This window comes from Rhinolophus ferrumequinum, chromosome 21 (genome assembly GCF_004115265.2).
Source record: "Rhinolophus ferrumequinum isolate MPI-CBG mRhiFer1 chromosome 21, mRhiFer1_v1.p, whole genome shotgun sequence".
NCBI classification, from domain to species: domain Eukaryota; kingdom Metazoa; phylum Chordata; class Mammalia; order Chiroptera; family Rhinolophidae; genus Rhinolophus; species Rhinolophus ferrumequinum.
The window spans coordinates 7,053,145-7,064,994 of record NC_046304.1 but is presented as its reverse complement, the minus strand read 5'-3'; the positions used below and the strand labels follow the sequence as shown (position 1 = coordinate 7,064,994).

General features: G+C 41.9%; 1 protein-coding gene across 3 annotated transcripts in view; it reads left to right on the top strand.

The window, feature by feature from the left end:
• Positions 1–712: 712 nt before the first annotated feature.
• MYOCD (myocardin) overlaps positions 713–11,850 on the top strand; it is a 90,173-nt gene continuing 79,035 nt past the window's right edge. The window contains exon 1 of one of the 3 annotated variants that reach the window (XM_033088954.1): positions 713–1,063. In XM_033088954.1, coding sequence (XP_032944845.1) covers positions 1,009–1,063 — 55 coding nt within the window. In that variant the 5' untranslated portion in view covers positions 713–1,008. The remainder of the gene's footprint in view (positions 1,064–11,850) is intronic. The other 2 variants (XM_033088953.1, XM_033088955.1) reach the window with 2 other exon arrangements.

The window sequence follows — 11,850 nt, the reverse complement described above, 5'->3', positions numbered from 1 at the left end:
AACTCCTGTGTCTTGCCCCGAACGGAGAGCATTGTGTCCCGGCCGGATCTGCAGACACACTGAGTCATGCTTGTCCAGAAAGCGCATATTCCAGAAAAATGAAAGGCTTTTTATTTTCTCCGTAGACGTGTATCCGAGTCTGATATTGGAACTGAGAGATATATACAGTCTCTGCCTGTGCCCTGAGCCCCTCAAACAGGGAGAGAATGTGGGGACTCTGGTCTGTTGGAAGCTGTGTTTACCTGCAAAGGGGTCCAGCTTATCTGGTCTCTCAAGGCGCGCGCGTCCCTTCCCGGGTATGAGATTCCCGCCGCGCCCGCCTCCCAGGCTGCAGCCAGGAGGCGGAAAAGCCCGGGCGGTTCCCACCGCCCAGGCCCAGCCCCAACCCCGGGGAGACTCGCATGCCCGCCGCGCCTGCACAACGTGCAAGCTCAGGGGCTTTGCAGCCCTCCTTTCTGTCCTTCCGGCTCCTTAGCTCTGCCCCTCGCCGGTGCGGGACCCAGGCCCTGCCTCCCACCGCTGCGCCTCCGCGTCCGCTCAGCCCTCTGCAAAGAGTTAAGACCCGGTTCCCGAGACGCCTCCAGCTGCTCCAAGCGCCAGGTCCCCGCTCGCTGCTGCTGATTGGCTGAGCTCCTGTCAGTAGTAAAAAAGTATCAGATAGCAAACTTGGGACCTTCATAAAGGCGTGGTGGTGATACTCCGCAATCGCTGGCAGCCTATGACATCAGCCGAGAACGCCTGGGATGCCGCTGCCCCTGGCCAGACACAGGAGGAGGAGGGTCCTGCCGGCTAAGAGTTAATCAGCCCCGCACAGCGAGGGGGGAGCCGCCAGTTTTCTGGGGACACTGGTTTCGGTCACTGGCTGCCACTGTACTACCCAGGGGAGCTCACGAAGAGTTGGATGAATTCTGGTTTGTTAGCTGCGGTCAGCTGGGCTCCCGGGAGCCTGTTCCTGGTGGAAAACAGGGGGCGTCTGGCCAAGGGACCAGCGGCTCGCTGAGACTCAACATGACCCTCCTGGGGGCTGAGCATTCTTTGCTGATTAGGAGCAAATTCAGATCAGGTAGGGCTGAGGCATTTAGCATTCCTTCTTAAACTTTCCTCTTCTGCACTTCTCAACTCTGGACTGCTTTCCAATAAATGTCTCAAGGCCGGCCGTGGCGACTTCAACCTTGTTCCCCAAAAGCACATTTGGAAGTGAAAATCTTATTTGACTTTGGGGGCCTTTGATGTTTTCCATTTTAAATATTGTGGGTTGATGAGTGTGGTTTTTTTGTTCGGTGAGGCCAATCTTTTCCTTCTATTTGTTTTTTCTGTATCTGCGAAGAGAAAATTTGGAGGGGTGCATCCAAAAGGAACAAGTTTGAAAATGAACAAATAAGGGATTTCAAGTTTGTGAGCTGCATAATATTAGTTATAATTGCTGAGAAGAAGAACCTATGCTGTGTATTAGATTACAGGGGTCACTTAAAATGTAGCTAATCCAAACAAATATTATTTCCCAAAAAAGTCACCCGGGGGAAGTAAAAATAGCAAATTTGGAGCACACCAAGTATTTAAAATGACATCACTGTAGAAAAAAAAAAAAGAAGTCCAGTGCCACAAATATTTTTTTCCCAAACCATCTGATATTTATAAATGGAGAATTTCCCCCCAAATTTCTGTGTTAGTAGCGCGTAGAGAAACTTCTCCAAGGACGCTGAGTGAAGGTGAGTGGAAGGGAGCTGGGAACTCAGGAAGGGTGGAATGTGTAGGCGCCCATGGAACGTCTGAATGTGTGGGGCTCCTTAAGTTCTTTCTCCATAGCTGTGTGTATAATACTGGTTTTATAAAAGCGGTAACAAACCACTCAATAAGTGGCAGCACTCCTATTTCGAAGATGAATTACTGTATGAGAACTCGGATGTGAACATTCCGCGTAACAGGTGTGAGAAGGATGCTAATGTAGTTGGCTAAGTTTTCCTGAGCCCTTCTAAATGGGACCACTCTGTTTTACTGAGGAGGGGTGTTTCAACAATGACAAGAGTGGATGCTAAAAAATCAGGGTTCTGTGACTTCCTTAGATGCTCCTGGCCTTTAGGTGTCTGTGGAGTTTGTTGGAGATTGTCTTCGGCTCTGTACTATTGAAAGGAGATGAAAACTTGAGAGCTTAGGGGGCCACAAGACTCAGTGCCCTGACGCTCCAGGGTGAGTCTGCCAGCCACTGGGTTTGGCTGTGGTTACCTCCTTCCTTTCCTTCCCATGGCGAGGTGAGGTGGGTTGGTCTGTTAATCCCGGGGAAACATGCCACTGCTTTGTAATTTGGTCAAAACCGCAGGCAACACTGCCACCTTTCTGAAGAAGAGAGACTGCAGATTTGTTTTGCAAGAAGCTGCGTTGGTTTCAAATGCACCCTTGCCAGTTCATGTGGGGGGCAGAGGAGGGACAGCTTTGTCTCTAAAGGGATTTGGTGAGGGTACTGGATAGAATGGCAAAACAGACTTATACAAATCCTTCCTGCCAAAAGTGCAGACCAGAGGGAAGATAATATTTGCACTGCTTGGAATTCCTCTCTTAGTGGACTGGTAGGGTTTTGGTGTCTCCCAGGTAGGTCCTAGAGCTTCTGAGAATTTCAATTGCTGCCTCATTTTTTTAAAGCTTGGACAGGTTTTTGTGTCACAGGAAGGGTAGCTTCAGGAAACATGATGTCAAAACAGACACAGGCATGCTTCATCCTCCTCCTTGGATAAATAGGGAAGCTGAGCTCTGGAAATGGACAAAGTAGTTTGATCATCTGATGTGCAAGAGGTTGATAATCTGAAAGAGAAGAAAAACAAGCAGAGTATAAAACTGAGTAAATGTAATATTGAAGACAGTGATTATTCTTTCTGGATATAATTGCAACGATAGCTGCACCAGCACGGAAGTCTGGCTGGCAGCATGTTAAGTAAAAGGCCTCTTCCTAAGAGAACCTGGTTTACTTTGTGGCTAACAGTGGATAAGGAAGTCTCGGTTTTGATTTCTCTCTCTCCCAACCCACCCCTCCCCCTGTTTTCTTCTTTTTTCTTTCTCGAGCTACTCAAAATGTAAACTTATAAAACTCTATGTCAGTGCTAACGTTTGCTTTGATAGACCCTGGTGTGACATATTTCATTACAAATATTTCAAAAAAATAAAGGTAAAACTAAATTGCTCTCTGATCATAGCGAGACTCCCTATTTGATAGGGCTTGTTTATTAGTGAGCAGATAACTAACTACTTCAACTCTGAAATTGACAAGTTTGGCAACGCCGTCCAGCCAGCTTGATGTACGCTGTATATGAGTGACCTTGTTATTAAACACAAAATCATGCCGCAGGAGCAGTAAACTGTGAAAGTTTACATGTACGAATGTGTTTGGTGATACGTACTCCGCTTATCTGAGAGACCGCAGTGTTTCACAATTGAGTGTGTGGATCTAGAACCAAACTAGCTGGGTTATTAACAAGCACCTCTACTTGCTAGCTGTATAACCTTGAACCTTAGATAAACTACATAATTCTCTCCGCCTTAATTAGCCTCGCTTGAATAATGAGAATGATTATAGGGTTGCTGTGAGGATTAAATGTGATTATACAAGTAGAGCATTAAGGACAATGCCTGGCACTTAATAAGCCCTCAAAAAATATTGTTTTATTATTAATATTGTTAGGCAGCCGGAGTCTGCGTTGGTCACTTCCTCTCTGAGTCTTGCTTACTTAATCAAGGTTGGGCTCGGTGATTTCTCAGACCCTTTAGTAACATTTTATGGTACTGTGAAAACATGTAAAGACGATTTATCAGACCCTTTAGTAACATTTTATGGTATTCTGAAAACATGTAAAGATTAGGAACAAGGAAAATTGTGATCTGGCTCTGTGGCAGTTGGGTGTAAATAGTAAGCAGTTCACAGAAATGCAATAAATAGTGTTCCTTTTTAACTACATTTTTCCTGTTTTTATTCTTTTCACTGTTGTTTTGTCAATATCTGTAATCAGTATCACTGTCTACAATTTTCCTCAATACCGTAATCCTGTGTCAACAAAACACAAGTACTTCTATGTATGTGTATAGACACACACACACACACACACACACACACACCATGCACAAAGGATCGAAGGAGAGAGGGAGGGCCATTAATGGGTTTCGCTCTTTAAGAACTCTTGTGTTTTGTTCGTTTGTTTCTCTTTTTCTCCTTGTCCCCGTTCAAACAGCCCACACAAAGGCAGACTCTGGTACCTGCGATGACCTTGCCTGTATCCCTCACAAATGTAGGGTTGTCAAATTTAGCAAACAGAAATACAGGAGGCCCAGTTAAATTTGAATTTCAGATAAACAATGTTTTTATTGTTTGTTTGTTTGTTTGTTTGTTTGTTTCGCATCCTGTAGTATTGGGGACTTACTTTTAACTGAAATCCAAATCGAACGAGGCATTCTGTATTTTATCTGGCAACCCTACCTACAATCTGAGCAGCCTGATGGATACTCTGCCGCCTCCGTCAAGCTCTCGAGATTCTGGGTGCCCAAAGACTTCCCGAAATGCAAGCTTGGCATTTTAGGTGTAAAGGCAGAGATGCCGAACTCATTCGTGTCTGCCATAGCAGGAACCCTGGGTCCCCTGGGATAGAGTCAGCATATGGATTAGGGAAGGATGTGGGAACTTCCCTTCTGGCTTTCTGGGGAAAGGAGGATGAGCTCAGCAGACAGGCTGCTCAGGAGCAGGGGCTCCGGGACTTGGAGCTGCAGCTGAAAGAAGCCAAGGAACCCGCAAAGTGGGCGGTGGAGAAGCAGTCGCTGAACTCAGCTAAGTGCTGGATGGTGGAACACACCAACACCCAGCTATATCCAGGGACTGCAACTGCTGTTTGTCCTTCCAGAGAAAGCAAGGGACTTCTCAGGACTCCACAGGTCATCCTCTCTGGCCTTTCTGTCCTCCATGCTTCCTCCGATCATCTAAGAGGACTACAGGTTTCTTCTGTAAGCTAGATCCTTAACATCTCTGGGGCTGAATTTTCTCTCCTATGAATTAAGGAGATAGGACTAAGAGGTTGGTCCCAAAGGTTTTTACCACGGACACTCTTGAAGAAATTTCCAGCATGACCTCAAGAGAAGCCCAGGCTCTATCATCCTATCTTCACCATTAGTTTTTAAACCTAAGACAAATATTTTAACCTAGTGCCTTATTATATGTTATGGAAAAGGCGCTCTTTTAGCTTAAATTATTTGAAATTATTTGTCCTAGGCCAAAGAACTAACTAAACATATATTTTAGTTTTTTCTTTACATAATTTAATTGACCTCTTCAGACCTCATTTTTGTCAACTACAAAACAGAGGATTTTTGACTGGTTCATCTCTAAAATTGCTTCCAGTCCTAACATTTGGTGTTTTTCCAAGTGAATGGCCCTATTTTTGTAAAGTTTTGAAAATTATAAGCTTCATAAAAGCATCACTGTGACGTTTTTGGACGGTTATATTCCCAGGAAACTTGACATATAGTAGATGCCCAATAAATATTTCTTGAACGGATGAATGCATAATTCACTCCTATCACCTTCATAATTAACACAGTATTCAAGAAAATCCTTAAATTGCTTCATATGCTCAGCCTTCTTTTCAAAACTTCACTGACAACTTTTGGGCGTGAAGCCTACTAAAACACAAATATCTTAACTAGTCTCCAGTTCCATCTCACTATTGAAATAATCAGTAGAATATTTTAAAAGTTTAAGAAAAGTCATTCAGGCATTTCTACTAGACAGAATCAGAATAAGAGAAAGCTAAGGGCGAATTGTCACTCTGGACTTCTGTACGAACTGTTCATAACTGAACTTCTCCTTTCTTTGCTGATAACTAATTCCTTTCTCAGCAATGGCATTTGTTTCCTATTGATACTGTAGCAAATTACTGCAAACCCAGCTGCTTACAACAGCACAAATGTATTATCTCATAGTTATGGAGGTGAGAAGTCTGTAAAGAGTTTCACTGAGCAACACTCGGTGTTGGCAGAGCTGCATTCCTTCTGGAGACTCTAAGGAGAATCTATTTTCTTGTCCTTTCTAGATTCTGGAGGCTTCTCACCTCCCTGGGCTTGTGGCCCACCCCCCAACCCCTGCCTTCTAAGACAGTGTAACATCTTCAAATCTCTCTCTGATTTAGATTCTTCTGCGTCTGCCCTCCACATTGAAGGACCCTTGTGATTCCATTAGGCTCATCCAGGATAACCTCCCTATTCTAAGGTCAGCTGATTTGCAACTTTAATTCCATCTGCAGCATTAACGCCCCTATGCCATGTATCTTAGCACAGGCTGCTCTCACAAAAAACTATACACTGGGTGGCAAAACAACAGAGATTTATTTTCTTACAGTTCTGGAGGCTGGAAGTCCAAGGTCAGGGTGCCAGCAGGGTCAGGGTCTGGGGAAAGCCCTGTTCTTGGCCTGCAGGGAGCCACCGTCCCTCTGTGTCCTCACATGGCACAGAGAAAGAGAGAGAGAGAGAGAGAGGGTAGTCTCTGGTATCTCTTCTCATGATGGTACTAATTCCATTGTGAGGATCTCACCTTCATGACCTTTTCTAACATAACTACCTCCCAAAGGCCCCATTTCCAAATACCATCACATTGGGGCGAGGGGATTGGGGGGGCCGGCTAGGTAGGGCTTTAACATATTCATTTGGGAGGGGACACAGTTTAGTCCATAGGACCATTGAAGGTAACATATTCATAGGTCCCAAGGATGAGGACATGGACATCTTTCGGGGTTTGAAGGAACATTATTCTGCCTATGACAGCAACTTCCAATATGGCATTCCCAACTTTCACACCTCTACAAGACCACTGTCTTGCAGATTTCCTTCTGCAAAATTTTTCTCATAAAATCAATCATCTAGCCACAATCCCAGTGTTTTCTCCAGGGTGGCCCACAGAAGTCTAATTCCACAGGATGCTAACAGTTGTTCAGAAGGAAACATTTTTTAAAAAGAGAGGGGTAAAATATACTGAAAAAATAAATTGGATTTTTAACAGCAGGATTTCTCAAAGACTTCAAGATTTCTAATGTATATTAGGAACTTCTAAACGGGAGTGACTCCCAAATCTGTGGTACTTTATCCACATAGTATCTCATCGAGCAAGTTTAGCTGGACAAACAAACACATTGCGGAAAATTCTACTCTGAGCAGAAAAGCCCTCCGTTTCCAACAGTGATTTATATAATGGGGTTAATCTCTATATGTAGGTTGCTGGCAAGCCCTCCCCACCCACCCACGTAAGAACTCTAACGGTTTTCCTTCCTGCCTGCTTACTTACATCTGGCTCACTCTTTATGCCTCAAACCTATTATTTATTTGTATCGGGACCAATTCCCCCACCCCAAGGATACCCATGGTATGATTCTGATTTCTGTTCTCAAGGATCTCACAGGCAATCTGGAAAATGCTATATGCGCGTTATATATTGATTAATTCATTCATTCAACAAATATTTCTTTCCTGTTTCCCTTGTAATGGAGACTGCTAGGAGCTGGGATACAGTTGGGAAGCACATAAGACATTCCATGTCGTCACATGGAATATCACAGCTGCCTCTGTCATACCCTCTGCGTGGTTCCTGCAGACTGTGCTCTCAGACGTCCGCATTGGAACACAATCCGCTGGACCTTAAACGATGGGTATATTTTCAGTCCTGAATGGGAGTTTAAAATCATTTTTAAAGGCCAAAGGAACCTTCAGGGTCTGGCTCGGGACCCTGCTTGACATCATTGCTCTCGCCTCAGGTCTGATGGTGTTACATTTATTCATTCACCAGGTCACCTTCCCTCACCTTATTTACTGTGCAAGAGCCCCAGCCTCCCTGCACCCCAAACCTTCCCTGCCTTGTTTTTATCCATAGCTCTTAACACTATTGGGCATACTAAATATTTTACTCGCTTATTTGTTTGTTATTTGGCCATGAGGGTAGGAATGTTTAGTTTGTTTGCTCGTTTTCACTGCTTTATTTCCCAGCACCTAGAACAGTGATTGGCAGAGAGAAGACACCATTAAATATGTGTTGAATTAACACATTTTATTCTGCACCCAAAGAATAGTCAAAAATAATAAAAGTAAGCCTCATATGTTTTTATACATCTTGGCACATGTGTGTGTGCATTGAAATTAGAATAAAAAAGGGATGAGTAAATATAAATACAAAATTCAAAAAGTAATTATCTCTGGAGTGGGAGAGCCAAGATGAGGTGATAGGGGTGCAGGCCAAAGGAAGGAAAGGTTATTGGTGGTGTTCCTGGGTTAGGCAGTGGTTACATGTGTGCATATTCTTAGGCAAATGAATTAAGCAATGTTCACTCGTGGACCAAAGATGCTGGTATGACAGTGCAACATGGACCGAGAATTATGACCAATCTCATTTTGTGTTCTTGGGGTACTTTAAAAAGCAAGTATTTTTAAAACCAGAAAGAGTGGCATTCATTTTTTTCTGCTGCAGTATGTAACAGACACAAGTCAGTAAGATTTTGTGAAATTGGATTGAACCAAACTGAATGGATTCTAATCTAATAGGATTAAATCGGAGACTAACAGAAGTGCGTGGCAGAGCAGAAATGGTCACGTGCAGGATTAGAATTTTACATACTTCAAAAAAGCCACCCTTCAATAGGAGCTGATAGAACCGAAAGTGCTTATTCATCTTCCTTATTTCCATCTTATCAGCAAGAACTCACTGGTCATGCAGCAGATGGTGACCAGCTAGCTATCTTGTACCTCTGCCCAGATCAGGAAGGAAGAGCCAGCAGGTGCATTTCACAGGTACCTGCCTCCCCGGTCTCATTCCTGATCTTCTGTGGGCAGACCCGCCGTGGGACTCCATCACACCCACTTTGTGATTCCCTGACCTTGGAAAAGTCAACTCAGCTCACTGAGCCTTTGTTTCCATATTGATAAAATGATTCATGCCATTTGTGAGGGAAAAGACCTTTGTAGAATTATGGAGGGTTTTTTTTTTTTTTTGGTTTTCTTTTTACAGAAAGAAGTTCCTATTTCCCATGTGGGAAGGGATTACTTAACCTGGAGGCATGTGAACTGTGCCAAAGAGAAGGATGTAGTAGTTAAAAGGTTTTGATGGACACAAACAGAATTTTTAAAAACAACAACACTAACCAAATAATAGTTTTGCAGCCTTACAATTTCAGTCATTCCATTTTCAACTTTATTAAGCAAGTCATGTTTGTTTGTTTATTAAGTCTGTAATTTGCACTAATTCTTATTTTGAGATCATACAGAATAGCCAGTAAGTCAAGCTTTACTTAACCAGACTTAGATCATTATTCTTAGATAAAATACAATGGTCTCCAAATTCTGTTAAAATAAAATGTATTATTTATTCTTTAAAATTGAGGATAAATAAGGCTGATTCCTGACTTTTATTTTTACAGGGCACAGCAAGATGCCCTCTAGAACCATTTCTTCTCTCCTGTTGGTTGAGGAAAGATAATTTCTCCGATTTTCCTACAGACAACATTGGAGTACTTATCATTTCAATCACTCCGGTTGACGTTTGCTCTTTTCAGCCACCTTAGATCATTAGAAAAGCAGTAGAATTCTAGCAGTAGAAACAGTCACTTAAGTTACTGTAATATTGTAAAATGTGTTAATTGGCTTCCCTGGTGTATAGGAACTTAGCCATCACTTGGTATGTGTAACAATAATGAGTGAATATACAACATCTCAGATACTTAGTATGTCTTGCCTAGCACATCTGTTCTGGCACTGCAATTTGAACTACCATGTAAGTAAGTTTTCCACCCCTCAATCTGCTTCTCTTTCCCCCCGGTCTGTTAAGTGGTACAAAGTCATCAGTTTTTTCTCATAAAATACGGTCAAGTAACACCAGGGAACATCCCCATTTCACAGAAAAGGTGAAATGACTGGAAAATACTCCAGAAGCTGTGCCGACTTTCCTATTTCCGGAAACACTTACCCTTAAGGAAGTCATTCAACTTTGTTCTCCTCAAGACCTGTTGTGCTGGTTTCTCAGTCTGAAGTAAAGTTCCACATGGAACTTTTTGATACTCAAGCTCCAGACAGGGCAATAAGGCTCCAAAACAGGCAAAATCCAGAAAATGCTATTCAAGATTAATGGAACAATAATCTCTTCAATACTTTAAATGTCTTTACTATTTTGTGTTCCTTTCCTGTCTTTGTCCAGATGCATAAAGATTTTTACGAAGTTATATCAGTGTATGAATAAATTTACACTCAGGCTTTTTATCAGTCAGAATAAAATCATACGTAGTTTTTCAAGCTGTTACATAGTGGCATAATTCTTGTTTTAACAACTGTATTAAATAAAGTCCACCAAGTGAGTATTTAGTTATTTACTAAGCCTTTCCCACTTGTATTGGAAAATCAAGCCCATTATAATTTTTACATTATAGATAACACTACTGTGAAAATCTTTATGCACATAATCTTTTTCTTCCTCTGGATTGGTTTTGTAAGATACTTATTGTTTAGAGTAAACATCCAAGTGTGGGAATAATGGATATTAATCTTTATGACCCATTAAGGTAGCTAGTATTTCTGAAACACTTACAATGTACAAAGATGAACCCTGGTCCTATTTCCATATGGCAATGGACATTTGACCCATAACAGAACTAGCTCAGAGTCATCTTGGGTACTTATCCAATGGTGACTGATGATTTTAAATGAGATTTGCATATCTTTTCAGTCAAGAATAAAAAGGCAAGGGGGAGCCACAGTTACCTGATACCTTTGAGAACTTCTGTGTGTGATCTACTATTTGGGGATCACCTGTTACCAAATATGACTAATGACTGATTGAATACGAAATGAAGAGGACTAGGAGTTATTGAGAACCTATTATCTGTGGCACTTTTATTATCTCATTTAATCCTTACAGAAATGCTATGAGACAGATATGATTGTCCCCATTTTACAGATGAAGAAGCTGAGGCTCAAAGATGTTAAACAACTTGGACACAGTAATATAACCAATAAATGATAGAGACCAGATCTGATCGCACTTGTTCCACCGTGCCATGAGGAACATCTCTATTACAATCTAAAGCTCCCTCCTTCCACTCCTTACCCTCACCCCTCATATACACACACCTGGCCCACTGGATTTAATATACCTCATTCTGGACTACAACTCCAGGCATATACCCAACTGCCATATTGTCCTTGATTTCCTAAACAGTGATTTATCAAGACACTTGTTTCTAGTACAAATTAACCTGTACATTATACATGTCATAACCCCCAAATCCTAGGACTTTTAATGAAACTTAACTATTTCAATCTCGGTTTATTTGAGGAAAAAACTGCAAGAATTTTTTGAAAACTAACAACAGTAAGAATAGACTTTCTCTAAGACACTAAACATAGCTATGTAAGAAATATCTAGTAACAGTGAGTAGAGCAGTGGGGACATAGGGAGAGGCTGGTTAAAGGGTACAAACTTTCAGTTATAAGATCAATAAAGTTTGAGGATATAATGCGTAAGATGGAGACTATAGTTGATAACACCGTATTGTATAATTGAAATTTGCTAAGAGAGTAGAACTTAGGTGTCCTCACCAAAGGGAAAAAAAAAAGAGGTAAATATGTGAGGTGATAGTGGGTACGTTAATTAACTCAGTGGCAGGGAATTCTTTCACAATGTTTACCTAACCATCGTGTTGTACACTTGAAATATATTACAAGTTTATTTGTCAATTCTATCTCAGTAAAGCTGAAAAATAAAAGAAATATCTAGTAATTAGTATTACGAGTAAAACAGACAAACGTTATCAGTGGGGCAGAATTTTGCGTGTGTGTGTACACACGCACAGA